The sequence below is a fragment of the Microcebus murinus genome, chromosome 21, assembly GCF_040939455.1.
Source record: "Microcebus murinus isolate Inina chromosome 21, M.murinus_Inina_mat1.0, whole genome shotgun sequence".
In the NCBI taxonomy this organism is placed as follows: domain Eukaryota; kingdom Metazoa; phylum Chordata; class Mammalia; order Primates; family Cheirogaleidae; genus Microcebus; species Microcebus murinus.
Genome location: NC_134124.1, coordinates 7,842,040 through 7,861,855, shown reverse-complemented (window position 1 = coordinate 7,861,855; position 19,816 = coordinate 7,842,040). Strand labels below are relative to the sequence as shown.

At 55.2% G+C, this 19,816-nt stretch overlaps 1 protein-coding gene across 2 annotated transcripts in view; it reads left to right on the top strand.

The window, feature by feature from the left end:
- NRG2 (neuregulin 2) overlaps nt 1–19,816 on the top strand; it is a 190,013-nt gene that overhangs the window by 160,793 nt on the left and 9,404 nt on the right. The window contains exons 4-7 of one of the 2 annotated variants that reach the window (XM_012748926.2): nt 3,186–3,306; nt 9,708–9,766; nt 14,849–14,872; nt 18,715–18,817. In XM_012748926.2, the coding sequence (XP_012604380.2) occupies nt 3,186–3,306; nt 9,708–9,766; nt 14,849–14,872; nt 18,715–18,817 (307 nt within the window). Of the gene's footprint in view, nt 1–3,185; nt 3,307–9,250; nt 9,328–9,707; nt 9,767–14,848; nt 14,873–18,714; nt 18,818–19,816 lie in introns of both variants that reach the window. The other variant, XM_012748927.2, reaches the window with a different exon arrangement.

Genomic DNA, 19,816 nt, shown 5'->3' with positions numbered 1-19,816 from the left:
AGCCATGGGCAGCATGAAGACGCCTCCACTGCCCCAGTCCCATCCTCGCTACGCTGGGCCCTGATAAACTCGCACCCAGGCCCCTAGGCGCTGTGGCTGGTAAAGACTCCCTGGGCTTACCCCTGCCAGGCATGTTTTTAAACTAATTTTTTGAGCTATAATTTACACACCATAACATTCACCCTCTTAAAGTATACAGTTAAGTGGTTTTTAGTATATTCACACAGTTGTATAACCATCACCACTAGTTTCAGAACATTTCTACATCCCAAACTAGGCACTGATGTTGTCAATGTCCCGGGCAGGAGAGCACCTAGCTCCTTAGAGGAGCAGGGCAAAGACCAGTGTGGTCTGAGCACACTGAAAGAGACCAATGGGCGATGAAGTGGGAGAGGTGCTGAGGCCCACATTAGACCTGGGGAGGACTTGAGGGATTTATTCTGAGTGCAAGTGGAAGCCACTGGAGAGCTTAGATAATGGGAGTGATCGGCCCAATTCGCATATTTTAAAGACCACCGTGGCTGCTGCATAGTAAAAAGAGTAGAGATGAAGGTGAGAGTGAGGGCAGAGAGACCAGCGAGGAGGCTGCTGTGGTCATCTGAGAAAGAGACCAAGGTGGCATGGCCTAGGGATGAGGTGGTGAGACAGGATGGAGTCTCTTGAGGAGGCAGAAACAGCAGCCCTTGTGGTGCAGGCGACCTTGGGGAATAGAGGAGGAGGAAAAACGAGAGATGTCCTTTAGGTCTTTGATTTGTGCCATTTGATCACTGAGAAGGGGAGACTGGGATGAAGGTGATTGGGCAGATGACTGAGAGCCCAGTTTGGGTGTGTTGGGTTTGGGTGCTGTGAGCCACCCAAGTGGGGGTATCAAGGGAGTAGCCCAACCGGAGTCCCTGTGTCCCATTCACTTCTCCAAACACAGAACACAGTGAGGAAATACAGCTACACTGACAAGGGAGCGTAGAGCCCACATGCACTAGGATAGCATAACTACGCCACTGCGTGAGCACAGCCCTCCAGTGTGCCATCTCCCTGCGTGTGGCTTCACCACCAGCACAGTCAGGCTCCAGTGACTTAGGAAGGCCCTGCCATTACTGGGGGTGGCCTCTCTGAGGTGGAAAGGCCTGTGGTAACTGTTCCCCCACACCCACTCACTGTCCTCCCTCCTTCCTTGCTGGGGCCCTGGCCTAGTCCCCAGATGACATGGTGCTGGCAGCCCAGGCCCAGCACATCCAGCTGGGGAGGCCCCCCCTTTCCTCAGGGGTTGTTGCCTGCCTCCCAAGGCCTCAATGAGCACAGATACCGAATGTGTGACAAGCCCAAGTGTGCAGCACGGTCCCTGACACCCCCACTGCCCAGGGAGCAGAGCTGGGCCTGGCAGTCCAGGCCAAAATGTCTCTGGCTTGGCCAGGGCCCACAGGAGGACCCAGGCCTGGGGCCCGCGTTGCACTTGCCTTCATCTACGCAAGTCAAGCGTTGGTGCGACATGCTCGTCCACCAGGGCTGAGGCCAGTGTGGATACGCAGCTGGGACTCAGGAGACCTGAGGCTTTGTCAAAACACACATCATGATTCTGGATGGGCACTTCGCTGGCTCCTCCTCTGCAACGTAATGAAGGACAGGACAACCTCCAGTGCCCTCTCAGCAATCGGATTTTTACAACTCGCAGGCGTGGTTGCCTCAGCTGTCTCTCTCTCCGTCCCTTCCTTGGTTCCCTGGGTCTCACTGACCCAGAAGTGGGGCAGAACCAGCAGGAGGCCTCCTGCCTGGCTAGCATGTGGGTGCCAGCTGCGTTTGGGGTTAAGCAGAGGCGGGTGACCTTGGTGGGGACAGGGCATGATGTGCAGGGGAGGGTGGAGCCGCCCCTGCCCGCTGGGTTTTATCACCGAGCTCCTCCGACATACACAGACCGGAGCTCTGTATACACTCGCAGTCCCCACGCTCTATCTGTCTCCCGCATGTCTAAACACTGAGGGCGCCAAGTGCCTGCCCCCTCCTCCTCCTCTCACCTCCCCAGCACTGAGGGGAGCGACAGAGACTCAACACCCCGAGCAGACAGGGCAGCCAAGGCAGGATGGGCCACCACGGCCAACACGCCAGTGCTGGGTAAGAGGCCCAGAGAGATGAGAGAGCAGGGACCTGTTTCTGGCTGTACAATCTGGGTAAAACAGGCTGGGTGTCATCTTACACATGAAAACTGATGTTTGGGGTCAGAATTTTTACTTGAGACCAGCTTTCTGGATGCCATCTCCTAACGGGGGCACAAAGCTTTAGTTATTTCCATTTCTCAAGTGAATCTGATCAGTCAGATGTGCAGTCTGGGTGAGCAGCCTGAAACCAGTCTCACTCTCCCCCAGCTCCACACCCCAGCTGTCCCCACCCCTCTGCTCACCCTGTCTCTCCTCAGCAACCTGAAGCCCATGATTTACAGCCTGGGCTGTCCAAGGCCTGGAGGCTCCCTCCAGAGGCAACAGTGACTAGGTGGGAGAGGAAGGGACTTGCCTGGTGTGGGGGGACGTGGGGAACTCCGTGGATGCTTATGGAGACAGCGCACAGTGGCCTTCGTAGCATTCCTGGGAGGCTTAGAGCCGGCCCAGCCCTGGGAGAAAGGATGGAGAGAGTAGAAGCTAGAGTTCCCCCTATATCTTTCCAGATCTTAGAAAATGACAGTGTTCAAAAGATACCATTCCCCTGAAAGCCCAGCTCCCTTCCAGCCACTCCCCGGTCCACCGTGCGAGTGCAAGCAGTGCACACAGGTGGACGTGTCTCTTCTCTGCAGCACCTCCTGCCTTTGTTTCCCACATTAGACATCAGCACCTCATCTACCCACAGTGGATCCCCAGAAAACAGGCAGGGCAGAGGAGAGGTGGGCCCTTATTCCAGCAGAGGAAGTGGTTTCTGCTATCTTTTCACCCTCTCCAAAAGAAGAAAATCTTCCTGGCCTTTGGAGGTTTGGCCAGAGCGTGGGTGCAGGGTCACACTGGGCAGATGGGCAGACCTCATGGTGGCCTCCCATTTGCCTTGCTGGAGACTGGAAAGGACCGCCAGACCTGCCCAGTCATTTCCTGCAGTCTCTGGTGGTCTTCTAATTTTGAGATGGGACATGAAGGGCCATGAAGGATGTGACTCCTGGGGCCCAGAGGTGGTCTCAGTGGGTCACTGGCACGTGTCTCTCATACCCTCAGTGAGCACCACCCTGTCGTCGTGGTCGGGGCATGCCCGGAAGTGCAATGAGACAGCCAAGTCCTATTGTGTCAATGGAGGCGTCTGTTACTACATCGAAGGCATCAACCAGCTCTCCTGCAAGTAAGTGACCAATGGGGGTGGGCATGGGGCAGGAGCAGGGTTGGAGATGCTGGGGCAGAAGTGGAGGGCTCTAGGAAAAGCAGCTTCAAGCTGCTGACAAGGGGTCCTCAAGGGGTATAGACAGGGAGGTTTGCCCCACTTCCTCGCCCTTTCCTGGAATATAGGGAGATGTAAGCTCTAAAGGGCACAGGGGCTTCCGCTGTCCCAGTTTCCCAGGCCCTCCCATCCCCGTCTCCTGATGTCTACCCTTTCCCTGACACCCTTTAGGGAGATGGGCATGCCAGTTTATCTACGCTCTAGGCACTGGGGCACTGGGTTCTCTCCCTCTCTCTCTCTCTGTCTCTTTCTCTCTCTCTCCTCCCTCTACCCCACCTCCTTCCCTCCCCACCTCTCAGCAACTCCCCAAACTTTGTTCTTGAGGAACACGTGCCAGGCTGCAGTTCCCCAGCAGTGAGGAGCCTGGCAGGCTCAGGCAGAGGGTAGGTTCCAGACCCCTTGGCAGCTGAGAGTCCTGCTCCTGTAGACTTGAGAAGAAGAGAAGGATCTCCCCAGAACCCAGTTCTGACCTTGGGATCGGGCTGCTCTTCCTGCCCTACAGGACCCCATTGCCCAAATAGGCCCCAGCTGCTGCCTGTGCCCCTTAAGCCCCTAGCTTCCCTCCATGGGGTGGGAACACCAGCAAGGATCTCATTCTGGCTGTGGCCCAGCGAGGGAGTTGGGGTGTAGGAGAAGCTCAAGCTGGGGCCTCTCTGCCTCCCCAAGGGCCAGAGCCTGCTCACCAGCCAGGCAGGGTGGCCCCAGCAGGAACTCCAAGGAGCTCAGAACCACCCACTCCCCACAGCAAACAGGGCAGGCGGGAGTGAGGCCATCAGGGCCGGCTTGTTCAGGTCCAGCCAGATCTTCCAGGGCCCTCAGTGCACCCCTGACAGAGTCTCGTAGGTGTGTGAGGAGGGGAGGGCAGCACAGGCTCCAGCCAGATCTTGGGAAGGAGGAGGAGGGGGTCCTAGTTAACAACTTTGGTTTTTCAAAGCAGCCCAAGCCCAGAGCCCTGGCCAGGTGCCAAAGCTGCCCCATTCCCATGGCATCTGGGCCAAGGCCCCCAAAGTCCTGATGGAGAGTCAGAGAGAGGTGTTTGACCTCTCCACAGGCGAGGCCAGACTCAGCACTTCTTGGCTGTCCTGCCTCTGCCCTTCGACTCCAGATCTGCACCCCTCCCTTGCCACTGCCTTTCCCGGACTGCAGCCTGGTAGGGAGGCCAGGACTGTTAAAGACCCTTCCCTCTGATGTGCTAACGAGGGCCAGAGCCATGCCTCCTTCACACCTCCTGCAGGGGTGGCTTGGCCTGCACCACCAGGCAGACTGTGGCTCTTGCCCCAGCTGGCCTCCTTCACTGGCATCCTCCCGTCCTGCCCTTCACCTGCTGCCATCCCTTTCCCGCCCTCCCCCATCCTGAATCTCAGGAGACAGTCCCAACAGCAGGTCCACCGGGGAAGTTCTCAGCCGAGACTCAGCCCCTCATCCTCCCCCTCCTCCTGCCTCTAGGATGCTGTCACTTTAGTGTCACAGACCCTAGGGAACATTCTAGCCTTGAAAATGCTCTGAGCTCTTTGGAATCTAGATATACTAGAAACTCATAAGTCCTGGATACCTCACAGGGACAGCCCAGCCCTGTACCCCTTTTTCTTGTCCTCCGAACACTCACACCAGGCCTCTCCTCCTCCCTAGCCCTTTGGACCCCTGCAGGGAAGCCAGCACTGTTGCTGAAGTGAGCCCTGGCTCCAGGCAGGGACATTCTCACCCCATCCCCAGGACAGGTGCCAGGGCTGAAGGCCATGTGGGCCCGGGCACCAGTGCTAGAGCTCAGTGTGGGAAAGGGGACAATGTGATACGTGGGCTCCCAGAGGGCCCGGCCAGCAAGGCTGCACCCCTAGGGCCAGTGGGTCCTGCCCAGCTAAACCTGAGAGGAGCAGAGGGCAGGAGCCTGAGCTACCATGAAGGTGGTACCCTGTTTCCCCTCGCCCCCCGGGCAACTGGGCTTCGCTGCTTAGAACTTGAACTTGGTCCCAGAGCCAGCACCTGCCCATCTCAACCCCCTCCCTCCGGGTCCAGCCAGGGCTCCTGAACTGACTTCCCTGACTCCCCTTGTCAGCCCTCAGGGGAGAGGGACATCCCTGGTGGGGATGCAGGTCCTCAGAGCTGTGCTGGAGAAGGGCAGGGGGGAGGGGGGCAGGGCAGAGCCCAGAGGCCATTCTGGGGGCGGGTGAGCGGGAAGGGAAGGGGGGAAGGCCTCTTGGGGTTCCTGATGACACCTGAATGGAATAAAAAGGAAAGAACTTAGGAAATGGAACTCACGTCTTACCATTTGTGCTGTTTGTTTACTTTTTATTTTGATTTTTTTGCATTTCCGCTTAGCTTGGATAATGAAACTACACTGGTCAGTTTCATTCCAGTTTCTATAAAACTCAGTTTTCCTTCCTGGTTTTCTTACACTTGTTGTTGTGTATTGGTTCAGAGTCCTGCAGGGAGTGTTGGAAAGCAGGCACACTCCGTCCCTCCTGTTTTTCTGGAATTCAGTGCCAAAAGAAACAGTGTCACTGATACTGAATTTTGTTTTAAAAAACAAAACTTAGGGGGATTTGAAAATGGGAGTCCAAATCAAGGTGACTGTCCCCTGTCTGGGCCAGACAGGGGCCTCTGCACTCCCTCTTGCTGCTTTCTCCTCTTCTCTCCGTGTGTTTGCAGAGCACAGTTGGTGCGTGACTCTTGGGGACTGGTTCAGGGGATGATGACAGAACAAGACTCTCTTTCCAGCCCTGTGCACATACCAGTGGCATGCCTCCCCCCATCAGCTCATCCCCATCCCTCCCTCCATGTCCAGGCGATTCCCCGTCCCACGGCCATCTGCCTGCTCATCCTCACCACATCTCCACCCCCATAAACTCGGAGCCCCTCCCCCCTCCAGTGCCCTGGGCACACCTTCATCCTCCATCCTCCCCTCCCCTGGGTGAGGGCAGCACACATGGCATTATCCCCAGGCTACCAAAAGGAGAAACTGAGGCCCGGGAGGTGGGGTGGGGCAAGGGGAAGGCAGAGGTCCTGACCTCTCTGTCACCCCAGATGCAGCCCATGGGCTCTCCTCTCTGCCCCTTTCTCAGCCTGCTCTTCTCCAGCCCTGGGGACAGTCCTTCCCAGAGTCATAGCTGATGACCTGATGGGAAGGGCTGGGAAGGCTGTTACCTGCTGCTCCTTCTAATCTGTCCTCTGTGCCCCCGAAATTCAGAGGCTCAATCCCTGTTCGCTCAATCCCAGACTCCCATCCTGGTTGGTAGGTTACCATACCCTGTCCCCTCCTACCCTGGTCGTGGGTGCAGGTTAGAGAGGCTATAGCCCAGCTCACTCTCAAAGCCCTCTCTAGGGAAGCCCCAGCCTCCTGGATATGGCCCATCCTCAACAAGCAGGACTCAGGAGAGAACTAGGAGTGTCCAGAAGCCCCTGAAAGAGCAGTGCCCCACAGCACAGCACCAACTATTGTCCTCCGCACCCCGCCCTGTGCACCCCCCAGTGCCCTCTCTGTTGCTCAGCCCATGGAGAGCACACTTTCTCAAGGCAGGGAGGTTAGCACCATAATGTTGCATAGCTGCAGGGCGCATTCACGTTGTGGACTATATAAGTGCTGCCACCTGGAGTTGTGCAACTCAGTGGCCATGAAAGGTATGAGGATCCAGTCAGGGTAGTCCAGGTTGGGTATGGGAGCAGCGACACAGGGACGTATTTAGTCATGGGACAGCAGCCCGGCTTGTTAGCAATGGGAATAAATTTCCCCTTTGTCCCCTCTTGCCCCTGCACTCCTCCATTCTCTCTCTTAAACACACACTCATACACACTCACACACAGGTGTCCCTTCCTCCAAGAGCCACGCTGATCTCAGACATTGGACACAGGCAAATCTATCTCTTTCTTGTTCCTTTGTGGATTCCAAGAGTCCTTTTGTCAACTTCCTGGGTCTTTATTCACCACCTCCAAAGACACTTCTGTTTGAAAATTCACTTCTCCCCCCCCCCAGTCCCCATCCCAAGTGGGTATCAGTTTCCAAGAGCTGGGGAAGAAGAGCTGAGCCTGGCTGGAGTTAGTTGGGAAGTTTTAGCCACCACTTCCATTTTCCTGGGTTGGGATGATTAGGGATGAGGGCCAGGGATCAGAGAAGGATGTATTGACAAGGGACTGATGGTGGGCTCCTCCTCCAAGCCACCCTGTTTCAACAGGATGAGCATGCACTCACCCACCCACACCACTTTCCCCAGACACTCCCAACCCACCTCCACCCCCAGGGCCCAGGCACAGCGCACACACGCACACTCCCACCACCACAAGGACCAACCTCCTGCCTCCCCTGGGGGAGATGCCGCTGAGGCCCAGAGAATCTCTAACTCTCTGCTCACCCACCACTCCCATACCCCTTCTCTAGATCTGAGGCCACAAAGTTTTCATGAGTATCTATCACAGCCAATGGCCACCGCCCACTAGAAGCCCAAGGGCTGACTGATGGAATGTACTGGAATGCTATGAAGTAGAGAACACTGACCTCTTGAGGAAGTTTAGATTGATTATTGTTGAACAGCAGCCTATTACCGAGAGTGACAGTGGGCTTACCTGATTTCCCAAGGAAGAAGAGCCAGAGGCAGTACAGACCCATCTCTGAGCAAGGAGATGTGGGGAAGGGGTCAGTCTACCCCTGTCTGCAAGCTTCTCCTTAGGTCTCTGGCCTGGCTGGGGTTCAGATGAGAGTACAGGGCTGGGCCTGTCTGCCAGAAATCTGCAAGACTGAGATTGACTGGAGGAGAGAGGTAGTAGTCAGACAGCAGAAGGAAGTGCACCGTGGGGTTAAGGACAAGGTCAGGAAGATGAGAGTGAAGGGTGCTTCGGGGCATAGGCAAGGCCTGACGGGAGATCCAGGGCAGAGTCAGGCAGCAGTGGAGAAGCAGGTCCCGGGGAAAGGACAGGATCTTCCAGGCTGGCTGCCAGCAAGCCCCAGAATTGGAACAGGCTTTGGGGGTCCCCCTGTGAGCCTGCTGCAGTCCCCATTGTGATTCTTGCCACCTACAGTCACAGTCCCTGCACCTGTTGTCCAGAACGCCAGCTTTGGGATGCTGTTCTTTTCTCTTTCCCTACTAAGCTTTTCCCACATAAATTGCTCTAGGGCAGCCTTCCCAAACCGTGTTCTACAAGGATTCTTCAAAAACAACTTCCATGGTCAAATAAATTTAGGACATACTGGAAAGTTCAGCTATTTCCTTCTATAAAACTTTTTACAGCCTTTCATATGCTAATGTGCACTACAGCTCTACAAGGAGCCCTGGAGTGGATTTCCTAAACTTATTTGGCCACAGAACCCTCTTTGAGAGAACAGATAAAACACCTCCTAGGTCACTTTTGTCAGGGACACACAGGCCAGGAACAGCAATCCAGAGTTCTCCTCTGAGCTTTCCGGGGGTTGTTTCATGGATGAGAAAACCTGCAAGGGCCAAGGAGACAATCTTCAGTAGGGCCTGGGAGCAGTGGCTCCCAAGAACTGTCCCACTGCCTGGCACAAAGGGGCTACAGCTCTGGCTTCATGGGGCACAGGCAGGTAAGAAGGAAAGTCTCAGTGACCAGTAGGACAATTAGTCAGTAGTTTCCCATCTTCCCCCACCCCACTTCCCTAAATCATCCTCCTCCCTGCCCCACCCCACCTTCCCTGCCACCCACGGAGCCACATCTATTAGAGAGATGTTTAAGGATTTCCGAGCCCTCCACCCAGCCCCGACTCCAGCCCCTTCAGCTACAAGTGTGACCCCAAGCGCCTGACTTGGTTTTTCTCATTCATCACTGTGCACTTTGATTTCTAACCTTAGCCTCGTGGATGATGCCAGTTTGTTCTGTGATTTTTCCCCTTTTCCTTCTCCAGATGTCCAAACGGATTCTTCGGACAGAGATGTTTGGAGAAACTGCCTTTGCGATTGTACATGCCAGATCCTAAGCAAAGTATGTTTGAAGATACAAACACAAGTCCCTGCTCCTTAGAAAGCTTCCGGGTGCAGTCCCCCCAATGTAGGGCATAGGGCCAGGGGTGTTGGTTGTTTTGATCTTTGGCTGTTTTGTTTTGTTTCTCTTTTCTTTTTTGTATTTTGGTTTGTTAGTTCTTTTGTTTTGTTTTGTTTTGTTTTGCTTTGTTTTTCATTTTTGGCCTAATCTTTGGGTTTAAAGTTCAGGGCTGCAGGTAAGGGGCAAAGTGGCAAGGCCAGTACAAATGGTAACGGTGGCAAGGAACCCAGCTGGCATTGGCAGGAGCCCGTGCCGGGGTGTTGCAATGCCTGTGTCTTGCTATCCTGGCTCTCTCTTTCTGGTTTTCTTTCTTTTGGTAGGTGTCCTGTGGGATACACCGGGGACAGGTGTCAGCAGTTCGCAATGGTCAACTTCTCCAGTATGTCTCTTTCTTCTATTTCTTTTCTTCCCTGGTGACTGACAGTCTTCCCCTGTGGGAGGGATGGGGCCTTGCTTAGCAAGACTGGGGGGAAGTAGGGAGTGTCCTGGGCTCCTCTCGGTCCTCAGTGCTCACCAGAAGACTGTGCAGAGGAGACCGATACACCCCTGGCACCCCAACCTGCATACATCGGCTGTACCGCCCGGGCACAGCAACGCCGAGTTCTCTCTGCAGCAGTTGGGGCCACACTCAGCCTCCTCCCCACTTCTGGGCTCAGGCAGCCTGGCCAGAAGGGGAAGAAGCGTTGTCAGAACCTTCACCTGCCTCTGAAGGCTGTGTGAGGGTGCCAGGCTGCTGCTGGGGCCAGGCAGTGAGTGTGTGTGCCTGTGTGTGCTGGCATGTTTGAGAGAGAGAAAGAGAAGTTCTCGGAAAGTCTGTCTTCCAGTTTGGCCAGGGTTTGTTTTCAAGTTTGGAAATGTGGGGTGAGAGGAAGGGGGATCGAGAGAGAGCAGGACCCAGGGCAGTGGTTTCCATGGATGCCAGCAACATTATATGGCTACAGGCTGCTGCGTGGGTGGGGAGTGCTGCAGATGCTAAAAGACAAAGGGAATGAGGACTCAAGGGATAATTGGTGACTCTCTCCAGGACCTCTCTAGTCTTAATACCCATCTAGGATTTCATTCCCTTCTTTACTTCCACTCCTGACGTTGGAGCTTTATGGTTTACACAATTTGCTAAGAAAAAAAAGAGTGAGCCTCGTGGCCCAGGGACGCATAGGTAACTGGGGAGTGTTTTATTTGGGGCCTGAGAGCAGTTCCACCAAGTACCACCAGGTGGAGGTAGAGCAGAGCAAATAGCCACTGGCCAGCGGTAGATTCAGTTTGGGGTCCTGTTGGTCTGCAAGGCCTGTCGCTTGTCACCCATCCCAACCTGCAGAAAAGCTAGGCCCCTGCCCAGCCCACCCGATACCTCCTTCTCTTCAAGGAGGCCAGCTGGGTCCCAGGAGGAGTTAGGAACTGGAGTGTGCAGATGGTACCTGGATGTTAGGAGGTAAAACTCGGAGAAACACCAAAGGCGGGGGGTCCAGGGGACCATTTAGGTAGCCCTCGGAAAAAAGGCATTTGGGACTTGGGTCTCTGGGGGAATAACTCAGCCTTTCCTGGCCCTCCTCAAATCACAGCATAAAAGCCCAGAAATTACTCCCAACCCAACCCAGCAGGGGAGTAGAGGCCCCACAGGGTGGGGACTGGTCAGCCCAGAAGGCTGACTGTTTTAATGAAGTTGGAAGGCAGTGCTCTTGCCAGGCCCTTCTGTTAGCAGAGGCCAGGGAGGAAGACTATGGTGATAAGGACAGAGCTTATGGATCAGACATGTGACCCAACAGAATTTCTCTAGAACCCAGGCTCCGGAAGAATTTCAGAGTCATGTTCAGCCCCATGTGGAGGATTATAGGGCAGGAGGGACCGCAGGTGGATGCAGAGCAGCCAAGCAGAGCCATGGGCCAGGTGGGAGAGGCAGTGGGGTCATGTTCCTTCCTGCCGAGAGCCTCCTGGGCTGATGGGACTGTTCTGGACAGGGAGTCCCAGCCTGTCCTGAATCAGAGCAGCAGAGCCTCGGGACTCGGGCCGCTGTCCAGGGCGTCCCTGCCAGCTGGGCTGCTTCCGCATTCAGTTCAGCTCTGCTGAGCGGCTGAGCAGGGCCTCGGGAGCCCAGAAAAGAGCCCACAAAGGCAGCCCAGGCCTTCCTGCCTAGTGTCACCAGTATCACAACTGTTACCTTTCTGTAGAGGATTTATGCTCTTCATGCACTTTCCCAGAGAGCACTTCATGCACTGCTCTGGCAGACAATTGCTGAAAAGGTAGTGTAAAGTGCTAGTTAAGTGTTCTGGCTTTGAATTCAAATAGACCTGAATAAAAATGCTGGCTGCTGAGCTTACTAGTTCTGGGGCCTCCTTTAACCTCTCTGAATTTGTTTTCTCCTCTGTAAAATGGAGATGGTAGCACTTATACCTGTAAGGTTGCTGTGAGGATAACATGAAGTGCTGCCTGTGAAGGGCCCAGCAGGAAGCCTGCCGTGGTTGTTGGGATTCAGTGCCTCTCTCAGCTCTAGCTGCACGCGGGGCAGCACTGCCTCTACGGGCTGACTCCCAGACCTTTGCGGCCTGCCCAGATGGCATCTAGACCAGGTTATGTTTTGCAAAGACCAAGGAAACAGGGCCTGTGACCACAGTAGCACTTTGAAGCTTCTCCTTTTTCCACTGACAGCTCCTTCACTCCCCAAGAGTTAAAGTGTGTACATCTGTACACTGCCATGTAAAAGAACACACATGCCTGCACATGCAAGCACAGGCACACAAGCCTGTCCTTACACACCTGCACACATGAGCAAACCACAAGCACGTGCTCACACCTGCACGCACATCGCTGCCTCCTTGCCTGGGCACCCTATCACTGTGTCATGGCACATGTGCAGGATGAAGAATTTGCATATTTTCTCATAAGGCTGACCCTACTGGGAGTCTGGCATCAGGTTGCCATGGTTACTAGTCAGTATACACATTTGTGGCTGATAGGACCTCCCTGTGACTTAGTGGTGCCACCCCATCCTGGCTGAGTGGCAGCCCATGAACATAATGTGTGGGAAACTATTGACTTAGCTGAGGCAGACACAGCCATAGGCCCCTCAGAATCCAACCCATGCTTCTCTCCGAGAAGGCTGCCTACCTGGTGACTGGCCAAGCCCTCAGTGACCTTGCCAATCATGCCAGCCACCACTGGCCTTTGACTCAAAGAGTCAGTAAGCCAGTCAGGGGCCCCAGAAGCTACTGCTGTTGCTACTATTTGGTTCCCAGAGGAATGGTGCAAAAGAAAACTCTTAAGGCTTTGGGATCCCTGCTCCCTTCTCCAGATGCTCACTGCCCTCAAGCCTTCCCAGAGATTCAATGAGCAGGAATAGCCATGGCTTGGCCCCAGCAGACCAGAGACCTGGCCTCCAGCCTCCCTTCTGCCTCCTAATTTGCTAGGTGACCCTGGGAAAGTGTGCTGGCACCACTGGGCCCCAGATGCCTCATCTAATACAACCACCTTGTCCAAAAGTGGGGCACAGCCCAGCTCTATGGACCTAGTCCCCTTAGTGTCCCAGGTGCTGTGGTCAAGCCGGGCTGTACTCTCTCAGGGAAGCATGGCTGGATATCCAAACCATGTGAGCTCCCTACAGCTGCCTGAAGGGTCCCTGGGCCACAGGATTACTCAGTAAGAACTTCCCTAGGCCCTTTGAGAATTATAGAGTGTGTACTGTCTGCTCAGCACAGCTTGCCACCCCCGTGAGAGCCTGGAACAGAATGGACAGACTGTTATCATGGCAACTTTTTCCTACCTCTGAGAAGTCAGAGTAAAACTGAAAAGCAACCAAAAATTCCAGATCACTTGGGCTTAACAGGAATGCAAGAAGGGCTTGTGTTTGGAAAGGCTGGGATTCATGCTTCATTCGTGTGGTCTCTGCATGGAACTGGGGGTCAGAGCCTCAGGATCTTCCTCAGGGCTCTTTCAGTCAGAGCCATTTTAGTCCCTGGCTCAGAGTACCCTGCTCTCATGCCCTTTTCCAAACGGAGAACCCTCTGGAATCCCTATTAGGAAGCAGATGAGAGATCTAGGGGTGGATAATGCACAGGACTTCCTGCTGACTGCCCCATGCTCTCCTCCTCCTGTGGCAGATGAGAGTATCAGGCACAGTTTCACAGGCTCTATGGATGTCAAGGAGCTGATGGTGCAGACAGGGAAGCCAGAGAGTGAGCAGGTCCAGGCTGGGCGGGAGCGGGGTGCTGGCACACGGACTGAGCTCATGCTGTCCCAGCCCACCACATCTTCCTATAGCTGCGTACGGGCTCAGAGGACAGATGGGGAAACAGAAACTATGACATACTCACATCCACGTAGCAAATTAGGGACTAAACTGAGATTCAAGGCCTGCAGACAGGTGCTGGCTGCTACATTAGAATGGTAAGTGAGCTTTTTAAAAACACAGTTGAGATTTCTGAGTCCCCCCCCCCCCATACACACCAGAACCCGATTCTATTGGTCTGGATGATTCGGAACCTCAACCAGGTTTGCAAAGCTCCCAGGATCCTGTGAGCAGGACTGATCCCTGTTCAACACACAAGAGACGGAGACCTCTCTAGGTTGGGTCACACAGCAGGTCAGGAGCAGAACCGACCCTTGAGTCAGAGCCCTTTTATCTCACCCCTCAATGGCATTGGTGTCTACCTTGCAGGGCCCTGAAGTCATATATTCAAAACATGATCCCATTTCCAAGACTGTAATTTGCCCAGCGCTGGAGGAGTTCAGGTGTTCCACAGGTGAACCCACCCGCCTGTTTCTCTGAGTTCCAGCTTACTATGCTAAGTGGTGAAATCTATGGCCCAGCCTTGGAGCCTTCTAGGGTGTTAAGTGGAGAAGTGACCTGCTGCCTAGAGCCTCCTCCTGTCCCTGCTCCTGCTCCCCCACAGGCTCTGAGGCTCCCTGCCCAGGCTCCAGGTAGATGGGCAGGCCAGCAAGGCCTGTGGGGCAGGGCAAGGACACGGGGCTGCTCTGGGGACCTCATGCCCTCATTCTGAATAGAAAAAAGGGCCCCATGAGTGAGCTAGGGGCCGGGCACACTGTCTGCAGGGGGGGCGCTGCAGGCCTGGTGCTGACACTGGGAGAAAGAGAAGGGGCTCTCAGACCCCCGACCCCACCCCCCCTTTCCTCCTGGGGGACATTTGCCGACTGACTCTTGCGCCTGTGCCTCCCCACCAGGTACTAACCCCACAGCTCATCTCTAAAGAAACCCCCCTGCCTGCTGACTCTAACATTTCCTCTCTCTACCCTTCTCGGGGCTCTTGGGGACTGGGTGCCAGGGATGGACCTCAGGAGGCTGGGAGGGGACACTACTAACCTGCTTTCACCTCACAGGCTGGCTGCTGGTGTCTGAGGAGTCCTGACCAACGTTTCTGTCTCTCTCTCCCCCGCCCCTCCCATTTCTCTCTACCTGTACCTCTGCCTCCACCCCTTCCCTCTCTGCCCCTCCTCTCTTCTGCACTGCCAGAGCACCTGGGATTTGAACTGAAGGGTACGGAACCTCTGTGTGTCACTCAGCACCATCTGCACAGCCCCTCTCCACAGCCTCTGACACCACGTGTGCCGAATGTTTGGTTTCCTTTCCAAAAAATGGAAAAGCAGTGGTTCCAAAACTTTCCCCTGGCCCCATCAAGATGTCCTACCACAAACTATGTTGATTTAGGGTAGACAAGAGAAGCTCGTGAACAGCAGGGTAGCCCAGGGTCACACTGTGGCCCCAGTTTACAGTGGCACCCCCTTGCACAGGGGACATCTATCGCCAGGAGGCCTCAGAGGGCAGGGCCCCTCCTGAACTGTGTGCAGCCAGCAGGCAGCCAGACAGGAGACGGCCCCACGTGTGAACATGGTCCCGCAGCGGGCCAGTGTCCGGAAACCACAGAAGCCTGGTTCGGAGCGTTGTGCAGAGAGGCGTCCCTTTCCATCTGAATTCAATCCTCCTTCCTTCTCCCATGTCCATTCCCATCGCTTTTCATTCTGCACCAGGCTCGTAGCTGGTAATTCCCTGTCTGTGTCTGCCCCTGCCCTGTGTCTGTCTGCCAGGCTTTGCCATCTGCTTGAGGCTGTCACTCCCTCCATGATCTGTCCCCACGATGGCACGTGTGCATCTGTGGACAAGACCAGCAAGGGTCTGGGTTGGGCTGGCCTCTGGTGCCTGCCCCTAGTGCCCCAGCTCAGAATCTTACACATGCCTCCCCCGCCACCTGCTGCTACTGCTATCCGGCCCCTGGAAGACTTCTTGGGCTGGAAAGGAGTTGGAGGCGTTGGTGTTTCCAGCTGTCTGTGCTGAGAGGCTCCTCCCTGGCCTCGAGTGTCCAGACGTATCACAACAGGAGAGATGCAGGGGCTCAGAGGGCAGAAGCTTTTGTGGGGCGAGATCTCAAACGTGGTGCAGAGCCTGCGGTTATGCAAAGGCTGTTCTCATGGCTGGTTTAGGGAGGCCTCAGTTCCCCACCACCTAGCTCCCATCTGCTGTGCTCAGTGGAATACAGAGCTCAGAGTCTGTGCATAAGAGTATATCTGCCCATATCTGCCGACCGTGGCAGGATGGAGAGGACAGGCGTTGAGTCTGTGTGGGGTCTGTGACCGTGGCAGGGCATGCAGGGGTGAATCTGCAGGTATGTGTGTATGTGTATATGTTGTTGGGGGGTGAATATGTGTACCCCTGTGAGGTGTCTCATGGCAGGATGTGAGTGCTTGGTGGGGACATCTTTGTGTTAAGCATTGTGCATTGCGCAGGTGGAACTGTGTGTGCTCGTGAGTTGAGTGTGTGATGTGTGTAGGTCTGTAAAGGTGGTCTATATATTCACTCGCCAAAGCAACAAACATCTGCTCAACACCAGATTTTACCAGACACAGAGTCCCTACCCTCTTGACACTCACGTTCATGGGTATGACAGAGAACAAACAAACAGGCAAGATGTCAGGTGGTCATAAGTGTGGTATGGAAAGTAAAATGAGGTAGTAGGATAGTGCCAGCTGGAGTGGGGAGCTACTGTAGCTGAGTAGTCTTGGAAGGGCTGTATGAGGAGGTGATATTTGTCACCTGTGTCTGTCTGCAGCTACCCCTGCAAATGACCAGGGAGACTCTGAAAACAGGGGCCCTGCCAGCATGGGGACCACGTGGCAGGAGTGAGATTGCCCTATTCCATGGGACAGAAAGACTGCCAGCCACTCCAGAGCACAGTGGACATGGGAGAGAGGACCACAGATGAAATACAAAAGGAAGGCTGGAACCAGATGATCTGGGGCTTCAGAGGCCATGGCAAGGCTTTAGGTTGTATTTGAATTGCAGTGGGAAGCCATTGTGTGTTTCTAAGCAGGGGAGTAAGATGATCTACTTTGTGGCTATAAATAAATGTAGCTTTGAGTAGACAGTAGCCTGGGGTTGGGGGCAAGGTAGAGAGGAATGGAAGCAGAAAGACCCATCAGAAGGTGACCATCTCCAGCAGAGAGGTGACATCATCCCGGACTGAGTTGGAAGCCATGGAAATGGTAAGACGTGGTCAGATCCAGCGTCTACTTGGAAGGTGAAGCTGAGAGGACTTGCAATGGATCAGGTAGGGACAGTGGGAAGAAAAGGAGTAATCAAGAATGATTCCAAGATCTGGGGCCTGAGTAGCAGGGAAAGTGGCGTTATGCTCTTGACCTGGGAAGAGTAGGGGAGTGGTTAGGAGAGAGGATAGGGAAAAGTGCTGCTGTTTGGCCATGACCCTTGGACACAGGACTCTGGAGCACAGGTAGAAGTCAGGGCAGGAGATACAAATCGGAGAGTCTGCATAGAGAGGGATGTAAAGTCTGAGTCTGAATGAGATCACTAAGGGAGAGAGGGCAGGTGGAGAAAAGCAAGAAGCCTGAGCTCAGCCAGTGAAGTAGGAGGAAGCCCAGGAGAGAAGGGACGTTCCAAAGCTCAGGGGAGTGGGCCCCAGAAGGAGGGGCCAGCCGAGAGGTAAGCAGGTGGTCAGAGGACTTGGTGGCATGGGGTTGTTGGTGACCATGACAAGAGCGATCTCAGAGGAGTGGTGGAGATGGATGCCTGCCTGGACTGGATGGGGCATGTGTATGGGGCATGAGAACTGGAGCCAGGGCTGCAGGCATCGAGCCAGGAGCTGGGGACCTGGGGCAAAGGTCTAGTTGTCCAAGACCCCACCCGACTGTGTCAGTGGGCCTGAGCATGTGTGTGCATGATTGTGTCTTTGTGAGGGGTCTGTCTGTGGATCAGACAGGCGTGGTTATAAATGCAGGTGTGTCTGGAGGGTCTGTACGCTTGGGCATTTGCTAGTGTGCACACCTTTGCCACAGGAGATGCTGCAAGCCCGAGAGGTTAGGGACATTTCCCAGGGTTCCACCAAGGCATCAGGGTGCAGCCTCTGCTCATCCCTGAGTTGGGAGGAGGGGCAGCCAGCAGATGCAGATGGGGCAGGGGTGGGTCCCTGGGCTATAGCCTTGACTATGGCTAGTTCTGTCACCTTTTTCCTTTTCTTCCTCCTGGCTTTCTCGGTTCAGGAAGGTAGAGGTTGTCCCACCAAGCAGTGGAGCATAGAAAGGGTAGTCAGGCTTTTTTGAGAGCTTTGAGGTCCAGCCCAGCTCAGCTCCTCAGAAAGGGTGGGAGCTGTCCCTTGCCACAAAGACTGCCCTAGACTCCAGGGGTCTGTGCTGCCACTAGAGGGCTTCTCACAAGTAGAGATGGGAGGGCTGGAATGGGCCAGGGCCACACCCTGACCAGGCCACAGGAATAAACAAAGGCCTTTCCTCCCACACCCCTACCATGGGCCTGGCCTGCTCTGTCTCGCTCCTGGCCCTGGGTCTGATGTGCTGTCACCAGCCGAAAACAAGCCACTCTCCACCTTCTTAGAGAAGCTGAGGTGACTGAGCCAGGCCTTTGCCCAGGGGCTACATGTTCACTGCCATGAAGAACAACTACCCTTGGCCAGCTAAGGTTCTTTGCAGCTGCCAGGCCACAGTGGAGCAGGGCAGGGTTGCTAGCCGGGCTGGGCACCCCCCTGCTCTACCGCCTCGGGAGCCTCCCCTCCCCTCCATCCCCTCCCGTGCTTCTCCCACTCATGTGCTCTGGGCAGGCATGGGGCTTGGGCAGGTAAATGCAAGGGGACCTGTGTGTGACCAGATCCATGGGGGTTGGGAATTGGTGGGGCTGCGGAAGGCAATCCAGAGCATGTGGGATGAGGAACGGGCTGGGGAGGAAAGGGATGGACAGGAGCTGGGCACAACCCAGGCTGGAGGGAGGCTAAGGCTTTGGGGGCAGGGGGGGTCTCTGCACCACTGTCCCCATGGGGTCTGCCTCCGGCCTTGGCCCTCATGTCAGCCCTGCCTCTGCAGAAGCTGAGGAGCTGTACCAGAAGAGGGTCCTGACCATCACCGGCATCTGTGTGGCTCTGCTGGTCGTGGGCATCGTCTGCGTGGTGGCCTACTGCAAGACCAAGTGAGTGTCAGGCGCTCAGGCTGGGGCCAGGCCACGCCAAGGGATGGGCCTTCAAGACTGGTTTTGTGAGCACAGGCTCTTCTCCCCTACCCCCCTGTGCCTGGCCTTGGCCCCCCACACCTTCCTGTGCCCTGACTGTCCTGCAGGGGCTTCTGCAACTGGGGGTGGGGACAAAGGGCTGGGCCAGGGAGCAGGAGCAAAGGTGGTGAGACAGGCCCAGAGGACTGAACAAAGGTTGGCCATGAGCACAGACTTTGGGAGAAGACAAATCTGGGCTCAAATCCAGCTCTGCCATTTCCCACATGACCTTGAGCACTCTGAGGAACCTCTCTGAGTCCTCACGGGAGTGACCCTAATACACACCTCAGAGGAGACTGTGAGGACCTGAGCAGGAGCACGTGCCCTGTCCAGCAAGCAGGCTCGGGGGCAGTGCTGGGCATGGCTGGGGGTGGGGCTGGGGAGCACAGAGAAGCCTCCATTCCCAGGAAAGACAGACCCCTCAAAAGGCACTGCCTGACCCACCCTGGGACCAGTTGAGACAAGAGGACAGAGCAGGTGTCTGGGCAGGGGAGAGGTGGGGGCAGAACCTCAGTACAAGGTGACTACATGGGCAGAAGGGAGCTGGGCAGTTCAGGTAGAATAGAGCAAGCTCAAGACCGCACAGGTGAAGGTCAGCTGTGAAGGTGAAGGTGTCCCCAGGCCATAAGCAGCCCAGACTGAGGGCTGGGGCCAGAAAGAAAGGGGACATGAGTCTTAAAAGATAGCTGGGAACCAGAGGGCAGCATGGGCCTTGAATGCCAAGCTAGGGAGTCTGGGTTTATCCTGCAGACAATGGGGAGTGAATAAAGGTTGTAGAGTGATGTCATGCAGAAAAGTGATAGGTTTGTCATATTTGTTCTTATCTGGAGAGCAAAGATCTGGACGTAGCCACCATTTCAGGGACTGAGTCTCTGGTCTTGACTCTTGCTAGCCCCATCTGTGGGATCTAAGGCCCTGCTG